The sequence below is a fragment of the Cryptosporidium bovis genome (genome assembly GCF_009768925.1).
Source record: "Cryptosporidium bovis isolate 45015 chromosome Unknown contig_30, whole genome shotgun sequence".
In the NCBI taxonomy this organism is placed as follows: Eukaryota; Apicomplexa; class Conoidasida; order Eucoccidiorida; family Cryptosporidiidae; genus Cryptosporidium; species Cryptosporidium bovis.
In genome coordinates, this window is record NW_027125049.1 from 40,045 (window position 1) to 64,078 (window position 24,034).

Sequence of the window (24,034 nt, forward strand, 5' to 3'; positions counted from 1 at the left end):
TTGGACTGTGAACATGCTCAGGGGTAAGTTTATTTGTTTAAAGGTAATAAATAGGTGCTTTTTATTTAAACTTGAACAATAACTCGAATAAAACAACGATTTGAATGTTATAAACATCACGCCTAAATTCAGGTTCAAATTTGAGTACGATCAGTCCAATAAGCTAGGCGTGTGCAAATATAAGCATAATCAAGAAGATTATATTGGGCTTCCAAGCTATCCTTCTTCGAGAGAAGCACTTACGTCACACCAAATATTCAAACATGCTAACATTGAGGATATCATTAGGGCATACCAACAGGGTACTCTCAATTTAAGGGCTATAGAAAAACAGCTTCTGGATGAATACCAAAACAAATCAGAAAATTAATATTTAAGGCTTATATGCACGCCGGCGCCGGCGGGCTCCCGAAATTGATGCTATTTTAACAGTTAAAAATAGATAGTAATTTTGCAACATAAAAAGTACAGCAAGGGGTGCGTACTAAAGAGCTGGAGAGGTGATAAGAATATAACTCAAAACTTATTAAAGAGACAAGTTTGGTGTTAGGGAGAATGTGGAGTTCACTCCAGTTAAGCAGGCCACTGTTAAAGGCCCTAGGCGATTTAGGCTTTACAGATGCAACACCTATACAAAAAGAAGTGATTCCAGTGGCATTATCAGGACGTGATATAATGGCGGAGGCTGAAACAGGAAGTGGTAAGACAGCTGCCTTTTTGTTACCTACCTTGGAGAGACTGCTGAGGTCACCTTTTATTAGGAATACAAAAGTAACTTCCTCAGGGAGATACGGAGGAGTGGGAACGAAGGTGTTGATATTGATTCCAAGTAGAGAGCTTGCAATGCAATGTTTTGGTGTGCTAGAGTCTTTGGTTAAATACAGTCCAATGGTAACAAGAGCTGTCGTGACGGGAGGTATGAATGTAAAGGAACAGGAACGCATTTTAAAGTGCCAACCACATATAGTTGTAGCTACGCCAGGTAGAATACTGGACATGCTACTGAACACTATTAGCATTCAACTTGAGCTTTTGGAGATAGTAATACTGGATGAGGCTGACAGATTACTAGATATGGGGTTTAGGCAGGAGTGTTTAGAAATACTACGTTTTTCATCTAGAACAAGGCAAACAATGTTGTTTTCAGCGACGTTGAGTAGAGGAGTAACTGATCTTGCATTGTTGGCTTTAAATAATCCTTTTAAGGTTTCAACCGTTGGCTTAAAACCAACTGACAGCGCGGATTCTAGCTTGGATGACTCACTAATTACTGGTTTATCATCAACATTAGAACAGGAGTTCCTTGAAATAAATGATGAAGCTGAAAGGGAGGGCGCATTATTCCACATATTAACGAATATTTACAGTAAGAGAGTGATTGTATTCTTTCAAACAAAAAAAGAAGCAAGAAGATGTTCTATATTGTGCAGAATATTTGGTTTATCTACAACGGAACTACACGGTTTTTTACCACAAGAAAAAAGAATTGAAAACTTTTCCAAGTTTAAAAAAGGCGAGGCAGATATACTTTTGGCGAGTGAATTAGGAGCTAGAGGTTTGGATGTACGAGATGTATCTGCTGTTATTAACTTTACCATACCATTAGATGCTTCTAGATATATACATAGAGTCGGAAGGACTGCGAGAATAGGCTCTAAAGGGTGTTGTATAACTATATACACAAGCAGTGAGAAGAATCAACTTAAATCTTTGATGAAACAGGTGCTGAGGACCTCAAACCCTAATTCAAAAGCAGCCATAAATAAGGAAAAGGTGTCATCTATCATGAAAAAGAGAGTATTTGCTACTGAAAACATTGAAAAGTGGTCAAAAAGAATATCAGAATCAGAAAAACAAGTTAAGGACCATATTAAGGCCGATATTGCTGAGAAGGAGCTTAGAATTGCAGAACTGCAACTTAAAAAGACTGAAAACATAATTCAACACAAAAAAGAAATTGAAAGCCGTCCGAGAAAAAGATGGTTTGAGAATAAAAAACAAAAGGTAGAAAGGAGAGAAATGGCCAAGAAGGAGATGCTAGACTCATGTTCCGCTCTAATTGGTAAGCATTCAGGATTTAAAAGAGTTGCATCGACCATATTAGATAACCACAAAAACAAGAAAAAGATGTAGGTATATATACACATAGATACACCCTCATTCATATCAAACAGTTATTTTTAAATGCATTTAAAAACAAAACAGATAATTAAATATTAATTACGTGAATTTCTCTTTCTTGGATTTTTATAAAACCAAGATATTATAATTTAATAATGGTTTTCACTGCATGAAAATGAACGTAAATAGCAAGTAGAATCATCTGTTAATCGCCTAAGTAGATGAATTAGTGGTAGAAATATCCATTTCAGTAGATTAAGCTATGTTTAAAGAAACAGGTGTAAGGCAAGGACAAAGATAAAATTAACTTATTTTTTAATTTCTGTTCTCTTCCAAATAAGTAAACAAAATTGAAGTAAAAATCATTTAATAGAATAATTCAACTGTCAAACATGTGAACATTTTATATATGCCTCATTGCTGTGATATTATGTTAATTTTAGAAAGGGAGTTGCTTAGGTTTAGAAATCTGAGATGCACTTTACCTATAGTTGTTTCAGCATCGAAATACATAATAAGATAAAGATTCTTGACATTAATGGCTCCAATGATAAATTTCCCTTTGCTGGTTTCGAGATATAAATCTTTAATAGAGTTAGGGCTGGACTTATATTCATTGAAAAAACTTGTTAGTATGGAAGAAATGTCATTTACTTGTTGGATGTCTGTTAGTTTTTCATCGATTCCAAACGAAATTATGCCTCCATCCGAGCATGCAACTCTATAGTTAGGTCAATGTAAATAATTATGTAGACAAGTGTATGAATAAGCTTGGAGAATAACTTACATGATAGCTTTGGTCTCTTTGTTTGACTCAGCTTCATATTTCAGTACTTGATTCAGTTTTTTTGAGTTAATCATTATTCTTTTAATTGTACTAAAGTGCGGGAATAATTGAGCTTATTTATATGAAAGACTTGGGTTATAAATGTGAACAAACAGAAATAAATAGATATATATACGCAGTTCTGAGCATTCAAACAAAATCAAGTTCTTTTAAAAGTTTGAAGCAGAACGATCTCCAAGTTAGGAACATAATAATGATATGGTGTTACATTGGTAACTTTTGGAAAAATAACAGGGCAAAAGAGAGGAGCATGAAATGAATAAATTAGGTGTTTATGCATATTGTTCCGTCTTTACTGTATCTAATTAGTTTAATTTTTAGGAAAGTCTTCTGTTTTCTTTGAAATTATTTGAGTACTTTATACATTGAAGCATTTCGTGATCTAGATCCACTACTTGTTTTTAGCAAGATTATTCTTGTATTAACACAATCAAAATAATGGATCTAAGTGAGTTTTGCATTTCAGTTTTTTCCATGGATCAGGGCAAAAAATCCCACTTATTCAATGTATTCATTACCTAATGTGTATAAAGAAATAAGCTAATGATGATACTGAAAGATACTGTAATATTGAATGCATGGAAAAAATTGAGGATATTATTGCAATAGCACTTATAAAAAGGGTGAGATAGCTTTTCTAACTTTTTGAATGCATTTATTCTAGGAAATAAATACATCAAAATCTAATTTTTTTTCAGAGAGACCTCTGATGCCCAAAAATTGTTGATTTTCATCTTCTTGACTATCTTCGTGGTTATTTTGATCTCCTTCGCTTTGGTCTTTGTATATATCTTCTTTTTCTTCATCAACTTTTTTTTCCTCATTTAAAGCAACAACAGTAACAGGAATGATTGAAACAGCTCCATCAGACGTAGAAACGTGAATTTTTCCTTTATATGTTTGATCGTCTATGTTAGAAGGGATAGTTACCCTCCAATTAACCTTGTATGTCATTTGACTTCTCTGTAGCGGTGGTATGGTAGTTTCACTCAGTTGGAACCAAGGAACTTTAGGGTTTTCCGGAATAAGTTCAATTGTAGATTCGGAGACGGGAAATCTATCAGTACAGGGTATTCCAACTCCTAAATAAGGTAGAAAAGAGTGACTAAAATGCCGGGTATTTGAAGTAAATGATGAATAAACTTACCTCTTATTCCATCAATGCTTTCCCAACCAAGCATGGAAGATGATGAAATTCGATTTAAAATCATGCCATTACTATTGTGATTTATATTATTATTACTAGGAAAATTGTCAAAATCATCGCCCCATGGAATCTTAAGGTAATTAAATTTAACAGATCCATTACTATTTAGAACGCACTGAAATGTAACAGTTTTTGATTGGAACTGTTCAGACTTGATGTAAAGATTTCTCCACTCAATTACAAATTCCCATGCATCTTCATACACGTCTTTTTTTTCAACACTAGTTTTGTTTTTGAGTTTATATTTGCCTCCAGATTTGCGTTTGTAGTTGTACCCAGAGTCGGGAGTGCCTTCGTTTTCATCCAAACCAAAATCAATTATTTCTTTTTCCGTCTTAACCCAGGGTTCCTCTTTATATAATGATTTATCAGTGCTTTCCTTAAAGACTTCATTTGATTCATAAAATTCCTCTTTCTCGAACTCTTCCTCCACTAAAGTTTTGAACATCGTTAGCACTTGACTATCTTTTCTAGTTCCTTTTGTCGTAAAATCTGTCCACAAAGGAGCAATTATTCCGTGTGGAGGGGCATAAGAAGGTAGTGCAGGAACAAAAGCCTCGCTGTATATTGGACTGAATGATATAAAACCATTAACAGAAACATAGATTTCATACACTCTTTCGCCTAAAAAGTACCAAGGAACGGGCAATCTAACTCTTTGCACCCCATCATCAGAGTCTATTAAATCTGTGAGAACAGTAGGCCCCTTATTTGAGTGACGACTGTAGTTGTTAAAGGGTGAGGATAAAAAGTAATTTGAATAGACGTCAATCCATTCAAATCTTGATTTGTTGTTTAGCACAAGTACATCATCGAGAGAAACCACAATTTTCCTTTTTTTGTCGCCTAATCCATCTCTATCTCTTCCTTTGTTGCTCCCATTTCTCTGATAATCGAAGTCGTTTCCTGGCTCGTAATTATTATAATCGTATTCGCCTTCTTCATCCTCGTCTTGGTCGTAAGAATCTAATCTGTATATAATCCTCTTTTTTGAGGGGAACCCTTCACTATTGGCTATTATCATTTTAAAATATGATTTAGTTGGGGATAAAGTGTCTGGGGGAGGAAGTTGTTTTTTGTCAGAATTTTCATATATGGTGTTCTCTAGATAAATATCGTCTATATTGCCATAATTAATTTTAAAATTGCTAATATTTGCGTGTTCTCTGGTTATATCATCTTGCAAAGATTTAAACCTTAGCACTATTCGTGGTTTTATTGAATTTTCTAAACCTCTAAATGTAATGATACCCGAAATAGTTCTCTCTGGAAGGCGTATTACCCTATTTATGGAAGGTGGTTTTACCTCAATGCCGTATCCTTTACAATACAGTCTAATTGCAAGTCTTTCTGTACCAATTTGGATGGAGGAATGTGAAAATGCGGACGATTGCTGAGATAGAGACGATAATGCAGCTGAAATATGTGACGATTGAGGAATTGATATTGATGAATCACCAAAAAAGTTGGTTCTAACATAAGGAAATTTGACAGACTTGACAGATGGTCTATTTGTGTTTGAGTTACCGACAAATCCATTATATGTTATATGATCGCCTTGTGTAGTAGAACCTTTATTATATTTAAGTATCAAGTGACCACTGATAAAGCCTTCAAAAGAATTTGGTATACAACTAACCTGAAGTTCTCTATTTATTTGGTCTTCTTTTACACTCAATATGGTACCTAATGGTGGGTATACTTTAAATTTGCCTCTCTTCCTTCCACCACTTGCCACTTCGGAATCGTCTATATTAATAAACTCGACCATATACTCCAGAGTTCCTATTCCTGTATTTTTTATGGGAATTTGTGTTTTTAGTCCTTCTAGTCCAACAAAGGTAAGTCCAAGATTAGTACTGTTTCCATTTGGTAGTACGGCCTTTGGCCTAGGTATACTAACTACGTTTATTATTGTTTTAAGCCTTCCATTTGCCAATACTATATTCTTGTCGTTAGAATCTAACAGTTTTACTACTAGACTTGAACTGTATGAACCTGACTTTTCCCCTATTGCTTTTAACTTTAATATGGAACTGCTTTTAGGACCAATTATCTCAGGTGCTTTGAATACAAACCATGCCTCTTTTCTAATTACGCCTTTATCACTATTTACGTTATTACCACCATTATTGTTACCTATATTGTTATACACTTCTTGATTCATCATCTGCACTGCCTTATGGATATTGAGAGTACCAGAAGTTTTAACTGAGGATCTAAGTGAATTTAAAATAGTGACTGACTTAAGTAATAGTGATTTAGCATAGTCAAAAGTCATATTGGGGTCAAAGGCATATAGTAATGCAACGGCACCAGATACAAACGGACAGGCCATTGAGGTACCTGAAAGTCTCTTATAACCTTTGTTAGAACTCGTAGATAGGATATCAACTCCAGGAGCCGCTATATCTACGCTTCTGTGACCATAGTTGGAGAATATACCTAATCTTCCATATATATCTATGGCAGCAACGGAAAGCACATTAGGAAGTTGATAGGCGGATGGATATGTTGGTCTAATATCATTGTTATTTCTATCGTTTCCAGCGGCCACAACAAAAAGCATGTTCTTATCTATACTTCTTTTAATTGCATCATATGTGGCTTGGGAAAAAGATCCACCACCCCAGCTATTAGAAAGTATATGAGCACCCATTTTAATTGCATAATTTATTGCCTTAACACTATCACTCAAAAATCCAACGCCATTGCCTCTCAAAAATTTCAAAGCCATTATTTTAACTCCATTCCAATTTATTCCTGAAATTCCCTCATTGTTATTGCCTTTTGCTGCTATTGTTCCTGCACAATGCGTACCATGTCCTTCGTCATCTATAGGAGTTCCTTTATTATTAGCAAAATCATACCCATAAATATCATCTACATATCCATTCAAATCATCGTCTACTCCTGGTCTACCATACAATTCTCTCTCATTTATCCACATATTTTCGACTAAATCTGGATGAGTATAATCTACACCGGTATCTATAACTGCCACTATAACTTCTCTTTTAGGGGTATTTTCAATACGAGACGAATAACCACCATTTAAATATCCTGAATAATTTATACCGAGGTGCCTCCATGCCTGCAAAACCTTTGAGTCTGTATTTGACACTTTATTGTACATACCCCATTGCTCTCCAAATTTTGGGTCGTTCGGAAATTCTCCATTACCACCAATACCACCAATCCCTCCCATCCCGGTGAGGTAGTCTGCTAATCTTACTTCTTGGTCTGGCTCAACGTACTCCACCTCTTCGCTTCTTAGAAAACTCGCCGATAGCTTTGAAATGTATTCAGATGCTCTTGAATCGTTAAATACTTCTACTATCATCATATCTAGCGCTTCTAGTATGGTTGCTGATTTTATCCCAACTAACTCTTCAGTTGTATCAGATAACGCTGAAACAACTTTACTCAAAAATGAAATACCATCCTTTTTCGGGTATTGACCGTTTTTTGACATTATTCCACCTAAACTAAACTCTTTTACTGCTTTACTTAACACCTTTTCCTTGTACTTTACTATCAAACGACCTGGAACCTCATGCTTTTTATTTTCACTATTTTTATATTTAACATAACCACCAGATCTTTCAATATTGTTTTCTCCGTCACTCTCATTTTCATATTCACTATAGTCGTCAGGTGGCTTCTGTTGTTTCATTATATTTGGACTGTACATTCTATCCACTATTTCCACGTATGGAGTTACAGATTTGTCTATTGGATTATTTAACACTAATTCTACATCCGAACTTTTTCCTTCCATTACATTTATAGTTATCGAACTTGAATTGAATATATCATTACACCATATTTTCTCTGTTATAGATAGTAGTATTATTATTTGAATTGCCCTTGCACCTATCATCTCCTTTAAAACACATTTATTTTCTTTTGCTCTTTAAAATATATATATCTGCTTAACATATGCATATAACACTATATATATATATATTGCTGTTTCCTTTTTACTCTAATTTACTTTACACTCTCTTTTTATGAGTAATAAACGTTACCACCTTCTCAGTGATACTCTTAACGTTGTCTATTCTCTACTTTCTTTTCTTCATTACTTCCAAAAATTTAATACATGTATATACTATTTTGCAATGCTACTATTAATGATAGAGAAAAGAATAAAAAGATAAAGTGAAAATAACCACAAACTTATTTATTCTATCCTTGATTTACTTTCTTACTTTCAGTTTATTGTATCCTTTGTATCACTTCTATCTTCGCCTTCACTTGCCACTTTAAGCTCATATATATAATAGTTGTTTACTCAACTCTTACTTGGTTCTAAACTAAAGTCTAGGAAAAATAAAGAAAACTTAGCCTATCCAGTATAGTATTTTATTTTTTGAGTATAAAAAAACAAAACCCTATTATCAGTTTATATTAATATTCATACACACCCCACCTTTTCTCTATCTCCATTATTTATATAGATTACTATTATTTTTTATGCTTGTATTGTTACCCACTATATCTCCTCTTTATGTTATTCTCGCATACGATGATTTTATCGGCATGCAGAAAAAATATTCATTTTTTTTATTGCATGCATTTTATTAACATTATATTCTGCATTTTAATGTACCGGTACTTCTTCTCTTTACCCGCCAAAAACACTCCTAGACCCAGTGTTAATATAAAATTAGGCGGTAACTTTCTAACTTTTGTTTAATGACGTGTTTAATGAGCACTAGTGGTTTATAAAGGGACAGTCTGGATAAACTGTTGAGTAGACGCTATAAAAGAATTGATATGTACAAGTTATAAATAACCTCAATGCAAGTATACTTTGTTTTTGACTGCAAGTTTGAAGTAGATAAGGCTGAAAGCATACAAGATTTAAATTGACTGCGAAAGGAACCTATAGGTTCTAAATGGATTGTGCAAAATATATTTTTTTAGGATAGTAGTTAAGGTACAGTTTTTGGTTATTGATATCAAGTGCTATATAGGTTTTCCAAGGGACGCATACAAATCTCTGAATCTGGTTAACAATAATATTAACATACAACTGTAGTTTATCCCACTTTGCCTAATATTGTAATAATTTTCTGGAAAAGTGAGAAATGTCGTTTATTTGTGGTATTTCCGGTGTTGTTCCGGAAGAGCCGGTTATTTCAAAAACAGGATACATATTTGAGAAGAGATTGATACATGACTACATTAAATGTAATGGCTGTTGCCCAATAACCAAAATGAGTCTTGATTTGAGTGATTTAATAGAAGTTAAAACAGAAAATAATGTAAAACCACGTATAATTAATAACACTAGTATTCCTGGGATTTTAGATTCCTTAAGGACAGAATGGGATGCAATTATGATGGAGATGTTTCAACTTAAAAGTGAATTAGAGCAAACAAAAATGCAGCTTTCTCATACTTTATATCAACACGATGCTAGTTGTAGAGTCATAGCTAGAATATCACGTGAAAGAGATAATGCTATTAAAAGACTGGCTGAAATACACGAAAACATTAATAATGTTGAAACCAACGATGATGGTGTTTCTTTGTCGGAAAAAAGTGATGGTTGTAAGAAACAAGACTACGGTTCTGGTGATAAACACATCACTTCGCCTCTTGAAGAAAATGTTAAAAGAGCAAAAAAGGATGATAGTTCGAGTAATCCGCCATTGTCTTTGAATATATACGAGAACAGAATATCGAAGGAGACTATTTTAGAGTTCGAAGAATATTCAGAAAAAATGAGACCAATTAGGAAGAAGATGACGTTCCCAAATATCCTTTCTTCTGAAAAAGTTAAAAAATTCGAATTTGTAAAAGAAATACAAATTGATACTGAACATAAGTTAACGCATTCTAATTTTGTTTCTGATTACATTTTGGTATCGGGACATGAAAATGGCCAAATAATTGTCTCGAGTATTTATGGTAATCTCAACTCGGACTCTTCTGATTCTGGTGAGGAGCACTCTCACACAATTGCTGAGATACCACCACCAACGGTTAGTGAGAATTCAGAATTTAATGGTGTTAAATTAGTTTCTGCCTTAAATTCAAATGAAACGTATTTTTCGGAATACAAGAACATTCCAGACAAAGTGATTGTGAATTACTCACAGGATCCATCTAATATACACATTTATCAAAGCAATGGTGGTGAAGATTCATTCAATCACATATTGGAGTTGAATGTTAAAAAAGACAATAACTTCAACTCAAAATTGGAAGTTGAATCATTTCAGGCACATCCAATTAAAAAATACATTCTGGCTAACTACAAAATGAGTCATAATGCTGGTTATATTGGTAACTTTTCCTTGTTTGATATTGAGATGGGAAGCCAAATTTGTAATTACTCAGTGAATACTGATAATAGTAGTTCAAGTGACTACTATTCAGACGTTAAAATACATCCAGATGGTATTATTGTAAGTGGGATTTACTCCTCTGGAAATAATATTGATATTTGGGATATCAGAACTTTAAACAAGATAACATCCATTGGACCTAATTTATCAAATATACCGTCATCTGTGAATCGTCATAAATCGAATAAATCATTCGTCTCGTTTTCTAATAATGGATATCATCTATTCTCCACTTATGATCTTAAGATATACCTTTGGGATCTTAGAAAATCTGCTCTACTAGATTCTATAGATTCTGGTTTTATTCGCACTAATAGTAACAGTGACGATTGTGAATGTAATATTAAGATTAACCTAGACGAGAGTGGAAGGTATATTTCTTCTATTTATGAAGACAAAATTTCAATATTTTCATTCATCGGAAAAAATAAACTCGAGAAAATTAACACTTTCTGTTGTACTAATGGTCATTATGGTTTCCAAGATTCACATTTTTCTAACAACGTAAACTTTATCTCTGCCTTGTCTAACAACAACATAAGGATTTGGTCCTCTAATGACAGCAAGCTATTGTAAGATTACTACTATGATCCTAATGTTAAATTCAACAAAAATACGATAAAAAAGACAGCTTGAATAAAGTTAATTTAAAAGTCCTGCTCTGTTATTTTGTTATCTAAAAGTATTTAACTTTTTAATATTTGTAATTTTTTTATCCTTTAGAATGTTTCGTTATAAATTCTTATTTATATAATATATTTGTATCATTAATCTAAACGTTTCACATATTATACACTTTGTCTTAATTAAACGTTAGAAACATGATTTTGTATCAGAACGATTTTCTAGTACCTTCTACCTCTGTCTCTTGATATTTGAGAATTTGGATGAGTGCCTAAACTTCCTGTTGTACCTCTACCTCTACCTCTACCTCTACCTCTTGAACCACAAATACTATCTCTATCTCCTAGTGATGAAGAAGAGTTTCTATATCCAATTTTATTTGATATATGTTGATTATTTAATCTTCCATTATAACCCATATCAGCACTATTATCAGATAATGTAGGTATTGACAATTCTGGCAAATTACTTGTTGCTGGAGCTATTATAAAAAAGTTACTACTACTATGCGCAGAATCCGAAGTAAAATTACTGATAGCATTTTCCCAATTCTTTATAGATCCGGCTGGAACGTCAAAAACAGCACCATCACCTTTTTTAAGTAATGTCATACACTGAATTTTTTCTATTAAACTCTCGGAGTTTTTTAAATTACTTTTTAAACATCTCCAAATATAACTATTTGTTGAAATAGGATCTCTCAATTTATTAAACGTTATTATATAACTTTTAAAATCTTCTCTTCCATTTAACACAGAACGGTGAGTTATTTTTTTCATACCTTTGTTGTTTATTAAACCTGTTAATTCTAATAAACAGTAACTTAATGCTTTTAATGCATACTCAGGAATCTCTGGCATTTTTTCATCTGTTTCATTATTTTCCATTGCTGTTACATTTGATTCAGCTTCAGTTTCTTGATCACAATCATCATGACTATCATTTTTATTATCGTCAGTACTATTTCTACTTCTTTTCCTACATGTGCTATTACTAATAATATTATTATTAAAATATTTCTTCCATATATTGTGTATTATATTCTTTGCTGGATCTCTTACACAATCCAACATTACTGAAGATATGTTCTTTTCTATTATGTCTTTACCTATTGAATCTGCAGTTTTTTGTACTATTTCCTCATATTGTGGTACTCCTATTCTTTGAAAATTTATTTTTCCTGCTTTTTCAATACTTGAAAGAAACGGATAATCTGACATATTACAAAATAATATTGCCGTTCCAAATTTACCTGCTCTACCAGTTCTGCCTGATCTATGTATATATGTATCTATATCTCTTGGAGGTGCTAATTGTATTACAACAGCCACATCATCAATATGTAATCCTCTTGCTGCAACGTCAGTGGCTACTAAACAACGACATCTCCCTTCTTTAAATGCTTGCAATGCAATCTCTCTTTGATTTTGCTGTATATCACCATGTAATACTTGACACATTTTGCTTATCTCACTTCTCATTGCTATTTCGTTTGCAGTCTGCTTTGTTTCCGCAAATATTATACACTTTCCATTTATTCCTGCATACATCATTATTATATCACCTAATAATCCCGTTCTTTGCTGATATGCACATTGTATTGCTAAATGTCTTATTCTACTTTTAGATACTGATTCATCCTCTTCAACACCATGAATTGATATATTTGTCACATCTACTGTAACCGTGTCTTTTGACATTATATCATTCAAAATGTTGCGTACCCATGGTGGAACTGTTGCGCTAAATAATAATACTTGGAATTTATTCTCAATTTTACCTACACTCCCTCCACTAGGAGATGTATCTTTTCTGACGTAGTCTATTATCTTATCAACTGTTTCTTTAAAACCCATTTCTAACATTTTGTCTGCTTCATCTAATGTTAATACTGATATTTTACTTACGTTCAATATACCTCTTTCTATAAAATCCAATACTCTCCCTGGGCAACCAACAACTACATCTACTCCTTTTTTTATTTCCTGTATTTGCGGATATTCCTGTGAACCACCATATACACTACAAACTTTATATCTTTCATTACCTCTTAATAATTCAAACTCACTTGATACTTGTTGTGCCAACTCCCTTGTTGGTAGAAGAACCAAAACTAATGGTCTCCTTCCACTCTTACCTGTGTCAAATTTACCTTTTTTTATTAATCTCTCTATTACTGGCAATACAAACGCTAATGTTTTACCTGTACCTGTCTTTGCTCTTCCCAATACATCCTTCTTATTGTATATTGGATCAAATGAACGAGCTTGAATGGGGAACAATCTTTCTATACCTCTCTGTTTTAGTATGTCCTTTGTCTCCTTACTCAATGGGAATGAGTCAATCGAATCATCTATTTCATTCTCAAGTTTTCTCTTTTTCTGTTCCATTTTCGTTTTTAAACTTGTCTTGATCTTTTCAGTTACCTTATAAAAGAAAAAAGCACTTTTCTTATCAAATGTTCTTCCTTTTGTTATATTCCTTTGGAAGAAAAAATAATGGTAATAATAGGGTCTTTGTACTTTGGATCCTAAATTTATTCATCACCTGTCAACTCGGACTACTTTGTCCCAAATAAGTAATGCTTTAAACCCAAGCGCCTCACAAAGGCGCGGGCGCCAATGCATATCAAAAAAGACACTTCCTATACAAAATACCTGCAATTTACTCGTTTTCACATTTCACTCAAAAACGAAATAATACTGGATTCAGAACAGGCATCATCCTCCATATTCTTTATTTTATCTTGATCATTTCCATTGTTATTATAGTAACTGTAACATTCATTACTATTATTATTATCACTATTAATATTAGCTAAATAATCACTTTCTCTTTTTTCTTCATATTCAACATTTTCAATTTCATCTAGTTCCTGTGAAAGAGTCTTGATTTTTTCTAAGACCATTTTATGTTCAATATTTGCCTTTGTCACTAGGTCCATTGTTTCCTTCATCATTTCAAAATATTTGTTGTTATTTATGTAGTTGTTTATTTCGGAATGTTCTTTATTAATAAATAACGAATTGCCTCCTTTTCTCTCACTATTGAATGGTTCTTCCGTAACACTAATACTTGGCTGTGTTATCTTACTTATATTACTGTTATGACTATTTTTTACAGCCCCGTTGTTAATAAATGGAGGATTTGAATTGTTTCTACTTGAACAACAATTACTGTTTATTGCAGTTGAAACTGATGATTCAATATTACGAATACAATTTATTGGATCAATATTTTCAATGTTACTTTCATTATTGTTATTCATTAAATTTTCATGTATATTAATAACACCATTATTATTATTTCTGGATATTTTCCTATTCTTAATTTTTTGTGACAATTCATTTAAAGCAGAAAGTTGAATATTTATATAGGACTCGAAATTAGAAATTTCATTATACATATGATCCTCAATCTTTTTAAAGGATGTATAGTATTCATAGTACTTTTTATTCTTATTATTCTGATCCTCCAATTCTTTTATACTCATTTTACTATTTTTTATCTCCCTTTTTAATTCCCATACTTCATCATTCAATTGTATATTCTTTTTTTGAAGATCATCTATCTCCAAATTATATTTCTTACATAAACTATCTATCTCTTGAGATAACTTCTCTTCGCGCATACAAAGTCTCTTTTTCTCATTCTCCTCTTTTCTATACTTCTCTCGTAACTCCTTCAATTCATATTCACTTGTTTTATTCTTATTTTTCAGTGAACATAGTTCATTAGACAAATCTTTTCTCTCTACTTCTATTGTTTGTATATTCATTTCCAATTGTTCTATTCTCAATTGTCTTTCATCCAATTGATTTTTTAAACTCATTATTGTATTCTCATAACTTTCTAGACATCCACCAGCTCCACCACCAATTGTCGAATCGGTTCCTGTATCCATTATTGTTGATTCTAAAAATTTTCTTAAAGATGCTTTTGATTCATTAGTTCTTCCTTTCCATATTTCTACCTGATTTCTTGTATGTTGTAATTCCATCTTTAAGGTTTCTATTTCATTTCTAAGTGTTGTTGATATTTTTTGATTTTCCATTGTCAATTTCCTTTTTTCCCTCTTCAACTGTCTCTCATTTTCCTGCAATGCCTCTATCTCATCTTTATTCATTCCTAACAGACTTTCCAGTGATTCTATTTCATTTTTCTGATTTAGTATTATCTCTGCTGCATTCTCTAGTTCAGTTACTATTTCATTAAAATGACTTTCCGTCAAATTTATTACCTTCTGGCTGGTCTTTACTGCCTTTAATGAGTTCCTCATCTTAAAATGCCACCTTTACACCCTTATTTCCTTTTTTGGTCTATATTTGCAACAAACCCTAATAAAATAATCTATGAATATATATTAGATTTTTACTATCGTTAGAGTTCAAATATTATTTTTGCTTTAATTGTCACCTCGCTGCTTAATTTCTCATTTGTTTCTAACTTATTGTTGTGTAATTGTTTCAGTTAACTACCCCATAGATGAAATTATTCAACATCTTTGTGAAAGAAGAAGAACCTTCCTATATTCTTTAGATTATTATGACTACTATTTTTATTTTAACTTGCTTTGTATAAATTTATTTAAATTTTTTTTAAAATATTTCATGTGGTCAATTTTATACTCACGTATAATTTACGTACTCACCTGCATGTAATTGCTGGTATAAGTTAAATATAGGGGGGGCTAAAGTTGCTTTTCTGCAATATTTTTTCAAGACTTTTCTCTGATTTTATTTGAAAAATGAGTGAAATTGAGTTTTTATACCCATATTTTTGAGGTTGTCAATTCCATTTATTTACATTGGCATTTTTCACTGTTATTTTCTCATTATATCGCAAGTGTTAGGTAGACCTAATCGCCTTTAATCAATTTAAAATCTTTTCTATGTGATTCTCTTCATTCCATCTATATACGTTTATTTTTTTTCTGTTAAGTGGCGAAAAAAAGAAGAAACATGGAAAAAGTAAAATTTTAAAAGTAAAGTTGGCTCATTTTTTTCTTGATTGCGAGTCGAAGATATTGTTATTTTATTTACATGGTAAGAATAATTAATTATGATGGCATTTTAACAAAAAAATTGTGAGATTTTTGAATAATTATTCATTTCAAATAACTATGACTTTAATATTGGGTATACCGGCTCAATCAATATCCCACATGTTCCCTTTTTCCCTGAATGAAGGGCTAATTTAATATACCCACTCTCACCCCATCCCTCACCCCAGCTGTTTCTAACTAACCAATATTCTTTATTAGTGTTGTAGTCAAAATCATACCCAACTAGAACTACTCCATGGTTTATTTTGGTTCCACATGGAGCATCAAATACTCCTCTTTTATAAAACTGAAAAGGAGTTTGGTCTGCCTGTATTGCAACTGAAATTGGTCCATATTCAGCTAAAGCCCTCTTAAGCGTATTAGGAGTTCTCGGTAAAACATATTTATAGGAATAAATCGGAACTTCAATCATATTCTTGCACTGGAATACACTGCATTCAGCCTCCCCGGCTTTATATGGATATTCAGCACTAGTACACAAATATTTATTATCAATTGCGTACTGAAAAGCCATTCCCATTGTACCTCCTCCACAACCATTATTTCCATTTCCTCTAGTACAATCAACTAGCTGTTGCTCACTCAAGCTTGGTAATTTTTTTCCCAATTGAACACACATAGCTCCTTCCAATGCAGCTATAGCAGAAAAAGCCCAGCAAGACCCACAGTTTTTCTGATTTCTTACTGGATTTACGCATCCAGCCTCTAACCAATTTACAGATTTTGGAAAATTGAACATTTCATTTTCAGAAGAATTGCTTTCAGTAGTGAGTAACCTATTTCTAAATTGTTCATTTTTTTCATCAAATTTAAAAACCTTTTTATAACCTGTATATCTATTTATAAATTCTTCTTTTTTCAAATCACCAAATTCATTCATCTCAAGCTCATAACTAAATCCTTGTTTATTAGTTATTCTTATATAATTGAGGTTTTGTTTAAATATTTCAAATCTTTCCATTTCTTCCTCTTTTGAGGCATATTTTTTATTATATATCTTTTTAAAATTTTCAAATAGTTTTATATATTCCTCATTATCAGAATCTATTTGATTTCCTGGATTTATATTGTCTATTTTTTCATTTCTATTGTTCAATAAATAAATTGTTATTGTTATTATTAAAACTAATGTAATCGTCACCAAACTTGCTATTAGAATATTTTTTAATTTTTTGTTAGGTTCTCTTTGTTGGCTTATTCCATTTATCAACGCAACATATGGGCCCGAAATATACTCTTGATGCTCTTCTATATTTTCGTTATTTTCCATTTTTTGAGTTGAAAGTTTTTGCTCAGTTTCACAGCTATTAACTTCAAATTAAATATGTTTGTTGTTATATATTGAAAATTTCGAAATAATTAGCTTTCAAGCATAGAGAAAAACCGAATAATGATAATAAATATACTTAAAAACACATAAGCGTCATGCTTTATTGAAAAATGAACGTACATGCATGTAAATTTGTAATACCCACATTGACTTAACATGGAAACAAAAAATGGCATGCAACACCGGTATTATTATTAGTAATAAAGCTTTCATATATAAATAACTAGGAACTATGATAACCTTTAGAATCGTATTCTATGTTAAATGAGCAAGTTGTAGATGAGGTGCTATTTTTACAATGATTTGCATTTTCATTTGAAATTGAACTTAATTCGTAATATTCATCTTCACCGATTTCCTTTTTGTTTTTAACCGATCCATACCTATATAAGATGAGACCAGCAATCAATATAGCTATCCCGATAAAATCTTCAACTTTAGGCTCAGTTGCTTCGTTTCCAACTAACTTTGGTGAGAAAAAGACAAGAGTTGTTAATGGCAAACGAAGGGTAGATACGATGAAACCAGATGTAGCTGTTCCATGTTTGAGCACAAGAACACCAACTATGTTGCAAATAATGTTTGCAATGAGATAGGTAATAACAGGTACTTGTGCATTTTCACAAACATCACACGGCTTTTGCAATTCTCCCCCACAATTGCTAATTACTGCATTTTTTTTAAGGAATAAACAATTGACTCCCTGAATTAATAAAGATGGTATTTGATTTAGTTCAACCTTATGAGGACCAAGTATAGGCAAACTGTTTACTGGTACGAGAACGCAACCAATAATAACTTGAGTGCAAGCTACACAGAACTGAAGGTAATTTTCATTCAAAGATGGATATTTTCTGAATGAAAAGTCTTTAAATACTGAACTTGCTGATGCAGGGATACACGATATTATAAAAATAATGTTGAATATTACTTGGTTAGAATTTTCTATTGAATCATTGTTATTAACTCTAAATCCAAATATAGTTCCAGATTTAACAACCAATATTCCGAAAATCATGATAAATGCTCCCGTATACTGATATATATGAAATCTATCCTTGCATATAACTGAAAGCATAATTAAGGTAATTGGGGTACACATTTGTCCTAAAACAACTTGCATTGCTCCTGATGTATGTATACTTGCAAGCAAAGTTAATATACTTCCAAAGCCATCTAAGAAACCCATAATCCAAAATTTGCTGAATGGTATTTGCAAAGTTTCCTCTGAAAATTCTCTTCTCAAGTATGTTATTAAAACTATTGTGCCAAATAATGGGATGTAAATTGATGTCGTTATTTGTGTTAAAAACCACACATGATTTGGCATTGCTGAAGTCATTTTTTTGAAAAAAACCGAGTTAAATACAGACGATATTAACAGGATTACCATGTACGTAAGCAAATATGCATTTTCTTTGCATGGTTCTATCACATTATTATTTATTACAGATACTATACCCTTAATTGTATTTGTATTGCTTACATTTTCACTTATATATTCTCCGTATTCACTCTCGTTCATTATTTTTGCTCAACTATCCTTATCTCACTATTTTATCTATATATGAGAAATAGTGGGCCAGTAAATCAAATATAAAAAAACAGTGATTGTTTTAAAATTGATATTAAATATTTTTTAATTTAATTTCTTTTTTAGTTATTTGTCCATATATATATTCACATAAATATGTCCTATTTTACCTACTTTACTATTAACTGGATGTAAAGCTTCGAGGACAGGGTGAACAAATAAATAGGGACTAATATTGCACTATTAAGACAATTTTCTCTCACTCTTATCCCTATTACTGGTTTTATTATTTGTTTTACTATATATTTAATTATACACCAAGTTTACTTTTAGCAATATTGCTTTCTCCGTCATTTATGTTGCAAAACAATACGCATTAGCGCATAGTACAGTAACTACATGCAAATATACATGCAAAACATTGCCCACCAAGGTTCATGAATTTAAAAAAAATGCAGTTTCAACCCCACTCTAATGTTGAATTAAAAGTTCTACATAACAATTCTTTATACCATTCCTTTTTCCATATTAATAAGAAAATTGTAGTTTTGAGATGAATTCCCGATTTTTCTTCCAGTAATATGTTTCAATAACCTCTTATAATCATTTTTTTCCTCTACTAAATCTCGTACAATATAATGGTATTTGAATGATATTTTTAAGATGATTATTACAAAGTTTATCCATCTTCTTTTTAGTCAGAACAATTTTCTGTGAACTTATTTTCTTGTATATACCTCAGTTTACTATTGTTTGAACATAATACAAAATATATAGCAGAAAAATATGATTTAAGAGTTGCATGTGCCACGACGGTGCATAGCAACACATTTATCTCATTAATACGTAGTGGAGCCCAAATCAAAATGGAACAAACAAGTAGGTAAAAATAATAATTAGATTAACAAGTGGTCATACCATATTTCATCTCCTCGCTTCACAAACCATGACATGTTTTCTTATCAGAGTACAAGGGAGGACGGCACAAACTAAAATGTTGAAGGACCAAAACTACATTTAAATATGGATAACACTATCACCTTATTCATATCAAATGGATTTAAAGTTTCGTTTGTTCTTCCACCACCAGCACTATTATCACTTCCTAAGTGTCCGGTCTAACCAACGTTAACATTTATATCTATCAAGCAATGAGTTGGTGCTAAATTTGGCATATCACGAAAAAAGAATAAAATACAAAAACTTATTAAAATGAGTGTAGGGGAATGAGTTTATTTTATTATTGAGAAGTCATTAAATTTATGTTCAGTCACGGATTGGAGATTCGATACAATGCATTTTTCAATGACTGAATTTGGACTTCCCTCATTTTCGAGAAATCGTATCCTGTGTATAGTATATACAATAGTTCAAATGTCAGATTAAATCAGAAATAATGAAAATGTAATGCGAAATCAAACGAACCTACATTTCCTGAATTTTGTTTCTTGGTCCTTCCAGTTCTCCAACCACGGTATCTTCAGGGGTGTTGCTGCACCAACCAAAAACACCGAGTTCATTTGCCTTGTTGGAGGTATACTTCCTGAAATATACACCCTGAACTTTTCCAAAGACCTCAAATTTACATCTTTGAATATCATGCATTTTGTTTAAGGAATATTCGATTACGTATTGAAAAAATAAAAATGTTTGGCACAATGGCGCCTTAAGGGCTAAGTTTTGCCGGGCAAAAGTGTACAAAGGATTCTAGTCAAATAAAGCAAATAAATTAGGCGTGTACATATTACACTCTAAAAAAAGTAAAAATAAATACAAAATAGTGAGAAAACTTTCTGATAAATTATAAATAAGGTAATAAACTAAATAAATAACACGAGGAATTACAAACGATAATATATATAAAATGCCAAAAGAAACCGGGTGAATGTAGACGTATGATAAAAATAGATTTGGTATCTGAGTAAATTAGTATATGGTGGCTACATAATACAAAACGGAATTTTGCCGCGTCTCTCCTATCTTGGATATCTATAATTAGACTATAATGGACAGAATAGGATAGCTATGGACTAATAAGGTGCTAAGTCACAGTATACGTGTTATTATTTGACATTTTTAGTGAGACATAACATAAAATTGTCAGTCGAAAATAATCCAGATGTATCGTGAAGTGAACAAGAACAATCACTTAGGATAACATTCCTATTTTTAATATTTAAATAAGTTTGTTTAAATATTTTGGCACATAGGAATTTGAAAGTATTTAATATTTAACGCTTAAATTGACCAACTTTTTATTATTTTTCAACTGTTTTATTATTATGTAACTTGACTCTGGCTTTTATAATATAACGGTACATTAAACATTTAATACAAGATTTAATTTAAACTTTTATTATTGGGTTTTAAGACTTGTTACACTTTTATTATTTTGATGAATTTATGGATATTTAAGGTTTGTGTAAATCAAGCACGAAGTTTTATTTTCAAGAATAAAACAATAATAAGGCTTTAGGTGTTAATACATTTTATACATGTATATATGTATATACATACATATATATATATATATATAATATATATATATATATATATATATATATATGTATATGGAATATAAAATAATATTTATACTACATACCAAATAAGTCAAGTTCCTCTAGTTGACACCACTATTTAATTGAGAAGCTGTTGCATATTCTTAGTTTGTTGTACAGTACTGGTGATTTGCAAGTACATAGAGGCAAACAGCAAAGGTATTGGTGTAGTTTATTACAAACAGACGTATATTAAGATAAATATTTGAATAACTTAGGAAAGATGCCACTCAGCCAGAATATGAGCATGTCAGAACTTTCGAGGTTCAGGACGAGAATATGCGAGAGAAAAGCATTACATGGAGTGTGTGAATTGGATGAAAAATGCCCTTTTTCACACTGTCTTTCTTGGCACAGAAGAAATCCATACGAGTATGCATATAGACCGAATTTGTGTCCCAATGTGGTCTTTCAGAATGAGAACAAAAAGATGCGTGTAAAAAACTATTGTCAAAGAGGAAGAATGTGTATGTTTTCTCATACTAAGGAAGAACAGATGTACCATGTTCTGGTATATAAAACGCAACTTTGTCGCGAATATCCCTTGTGTACCAAACATTATTGCCCATTTGCTCACGGTTTAGACGAGCTTAGGGATCCAGAGAAAATCGATTTCGATCCCGTTCAGGGACCTGAAGTAATTGAACGTCAAAGACTTATTCACGATAGTAATAAGTTCTCTGACAAAACTGACAATTTGGAAAAACGGAATGGTAATGAAGCGAATTTACAAGATGGAAAATTAAACTCTGATGTATTGTCAGACAATCATGAATCTGCGTCATCTCTTCCTGGAGATTCTTCTAGTTTAAGTAATAAGGCTTCAAAGAACAGCACTAACATTGGCAGTAATTGCAGCAATGATATTAGAAGTTCTCCAAGAATAACTGGAAAAAGCCACTTATCTCCGGCAACCTCTATTTCGACCAGTATAGGTTCCTCTCCTCGAAAAGGCACGAGTCGCATGAATTCTTCGTTTGCGCAAAGAGTCTCTGACAACAATGGCTGTTCAACCGCACCAATCCAAAACTCGAGACAACTTGCTGGTGAACTTACTCCCGTGAACACTTCTAGTAATCATAACTTGCCTCCAACTCCATCAACGGGTTGCGAGACGCCTTTGCACTCGAAAAATCGTCAAACGCAATCTATGAGTAAGAACACTGAATCGAAGAGAATACCTGGAGCTCATAAAAATAACATTGATTCTATTTCGATCCATTCGTCTGTGAATTCTGGAACTGTTTTTAACTCCTGTTCGTCCCTATCTGCACAGGACATGAAAGAACAGATTAACGGTGCAAGGAACGATTCTGTAGGAATCTCCGCAGGTGGAACCTTTAATGCTATGGTGAGTGAGAATAGTGATGACTTTTTACATGCAAGGGACTGTGTGAACATCCCGCCGCCTCCGTACAATGCAATAGGTCTGAACTTCCCTTACAGAGATTCAAATGACCTCTCGTCATCTTCATCTTGTGGACTCCCACTTCCGAATTACGACTTCGGAAAGCTTTCATGGATGGGTTGTTTTGAAGATAGACAAGGTTTTAAAAGTAATGGCGAATTCGAAAATAAAACAAGAGTTTCGGGCGTGGATTCAACTTCTGGTATGGACGACTATGGAAATGGTACGGGAGTAGAACAGATGTCTTATTTAATGCACTTGCAACTCTTGTCTCTCTCAGATGCGACATCTGCAGAAAGGCACAATGTTAACTCACAACAAACACCCGCAGAATGGAGTGGTTTGGATTGTGCCTCTTCCTTTGGAATAAACGGTTCTTGTTGTGGAAGACAGACTATCGGTAACGATATTAATGGCAGCGACTACTGCTGCGTTGGCCCTGATACACACATTCTAGGCGGAAAGGGAAGCAACACTGGCATCAGAGGAGCGGAAAATGGTGGTGACGGTTCAGAACGCAATGTAGAGTCTTGCCTTGCAGCCTCACAATTTTACTATCCGAGAAGTATTAACATTCACGACTACAATGGATTTATTAGTGCGTGTGATAACAAGGTATCTGTTTCTACTACAGAAGCGGATTGTAATGTTGATTCAACTGTTTCTGGAACTGAACCAATTAGAATGAACCCACCAATCGAACCTGGAAATTACGGTTTGGTTTCTGGAGATGGCGAGGGGAATTCTAGTCCCTGGAGCATGTTTCACCCCGCATTGTTAAACACCAGTAATAATGGAGTGATAGACAACAGTAGTGGATTCTTCTGGAATGAAGGAAAATGGAGAAATATAACTACAAACAACTACTAACTATTTATTTGGTATATATTGTTTAATAAAATGTACGGATAACCATATACATTTGGGGTGTATATCGCTAAAATATATCAGCCTGACCTCTATATGTGTGTCTGTCCA

The 24,034-nt window shown here is 32.6% G+C and overlaps 11 protein-coding genes across 11 annotated transcripts; 3 read left to right on the top strand and 8 right to left on the bottom strand.

Annotated features, from left to right (window-relative positions):
• Positions 1 to 555: 555 nt before the first annotated feature.
• On the top strand, positions 556 to 2,133 carry FG379_002361 (DEAD DEAH box RNA helicase; the record flags this gene model as incomplete). The annotated part of the gene is made up of 1 exon (XM_067327691.1): positions 556 to 2,133. The coding sequence occupies one exon, from the start codon at positions 556 to 558 to the stop codon at positions 2,131 to 2,133; it is 1,578 nt and encodes a 525-aa protein (XP_067182097.1).
• Positions 2,134 to 2,535: 402 nt separating this feature from the next.
• FG379_002363 (uncharacterized protein) lies at positions 2,536 to 2,982 on the bottom strand (the record flags this gene model as incomplete). Its single annotated transcript, XM_067327693.1, has 2 exons — positions 2,536 to 2,842; positions 2,909 to 2,982. 2 exons carry the CDS (start codon positions 2,980 to 2,982, stop codon positions 2,536 to 2,538), a joined length of 381 nt encoding a protein of 126 aa, XP_067182099.1.
• Positions 2,983 to 3,628: 646 nt separating this feature from the next.
• On the bottom strand, positions 3,629 to 3,922 carry FG379_002364 (subtilisin-like serine protease; the record flags this gene model as incomplete). Its single annotated transcript, XM_067327694.1, has 1 exon — positions 3,629 to 3,922. One exon carries the CDS (start codon positions 3,920 to 3,922, stop codon positions 3,629 to 3,631), a length of 294 nt encoding a protein of 97 aa, XP_067182100.1.
• A 128-nt stretch (positions 3,923 to 4,050) lies between these two features.
• Positions 4,051 to 8,058, bottom strand: FG379_002365 (subtilisin-like serine protease; the record flags this gene model as incomplete). The annotated part of the gene is made up of 1 exon (XM_067327695.1): positions 4,051 to 8,058. One exon carries the CDS (start codon positions 8,056 to 8,058, stop codon positions 4,051 to 4,053), a length of 4,008 nt encoding a protein of 1,335 aa, XP_067182101.1.
• A 1,213-nt stretch (positions 8,059 to 9,271) lies between these two features.
• On the top strand, positions 9,272 to 11,113 carry FG379_002366 (guanine nucleotide-binding; the record flags this gene model as incomplete). The annotated part of the gene is made up of 1 exon (XM_067327696.1): positions 9,272 to 11,113. One exon carries the CDS (start codon positions 9,272 to 9,274, stop codon positions 11,111 to 11,113), a length of 1,842 nt encoding a protein of 613 aa, XP_067182102.1.
• A 269-nt stretch (positions 11,114 to 11,382) lies between these two features.
• On the bottom strand, positions 11,383 to 13,551 carry FG379_002367 (nucleolar eIF4A- RNA SFII helicase; the record flags this gene model as incomplete). The annotated part of the gene is made up of 1 exon (XM_067327697.1): positions 11,383 to 13,551. The coding sequence occupies one exon, from the start codon at positions 13,549 to 13,551 to the stop codon at positions 11,383 to 11,385; it is 2,169 nt and encodes a 722-aa protein (XP_067182103.1).
• A 284-nt stretch (positions 13,552 to 13,835) lies between these two features.
• Positions 13,836 to 15,440, bottom strand: FG379_002368 (uncharacterized protein; the record flags this gene model as incomplete). Its single annotated transcript, XM_067327698.1, has 1 exon — positions 13,836 to 15,440. One exon carries the CDS (start codon positions 15,438 to 15,440, stop codon positions 13,836 to 13,838), a length of 1,605 nt encoding a protein of 534 aa, XP_067182104.1.
• An 841-nt stretch (positions 15,441 to 16,281) lies between these two features.
• On the bottom strand, positions 16,282 to 17,496 carry FG379_002369 (cryptopain precursor; the record flags this gene model as incomplete). The annotated part of the gene is made up of 1 exon (XM_067327699.1): positions 16,282 to 17,496. One exon carries the CDS (start codon positions 17,494 to 17,496, stop codon positions 16,282 to 16,284), a length of 1,215 nt encoding a protein of 404 aa, XP_067182105.1.
• Positions 17,497 to 17,779: 283 nt separating this feature from the next.
• On the bottom strand, positions 17,780 to 19,081 carry FG379_002370 (transporter with conserved Zn ribbon C11C7; the record flags this gene model as incomplete). Its single annotated transcript, XM_067327700.1, has 1 exon — positions 17,780 to 19,081. The coding sequence occupies one exon, from the start codon at positions 19,079 to 19,081 to the stop codon at positions 17,780 to 17,782; it is 1,302 nt and encodes a 433-aa protein (XP_067182106.1).
• A 998-nt stretch (positions 19,082 to 20,079) lies between these two features.
• FG379_002371 (acylphosphatase) lies at positions 20,080 to 20,695 on the bottom strand (the record flags this gene model as incomplete). The annotated part of the gene is made up of 3 exons (XM_067327701.1): positions 20,080 to 20,208; positions 20,365 to 20,437; positions 20,520 to 20,695. The coding sequence occupies 3 exons, from the start codon at positions 20,693 to 20,695 to the stop codon at positions 20,080 to 20,082; spliced, it is 378 nt and encodes a 125-aa protein (XP_067182107.1).
• A 1,176-nt stretch (positions 20,696 to 21,871) lies between these two features.
• FG379_002372 (uncharacterized protein) lies at positions 21,872 to 23,926 on the top strand (the record flags this gene model as incomplete). Its single annotated transcript, XM_067327702.1, has 1 exon — positions 21,872 to 23,926. The coding sequence occupies one exon, from the start codon at positions 21,872 to 21,874 to the stop codon at positions 23,924 to 23,926; it is 2,055 nt and encodes a 684-aa protein (XP_067182108.1).
• Between the last annotated feature and the right edge of the window lie 108 nt (positions 23,927 to 24,034).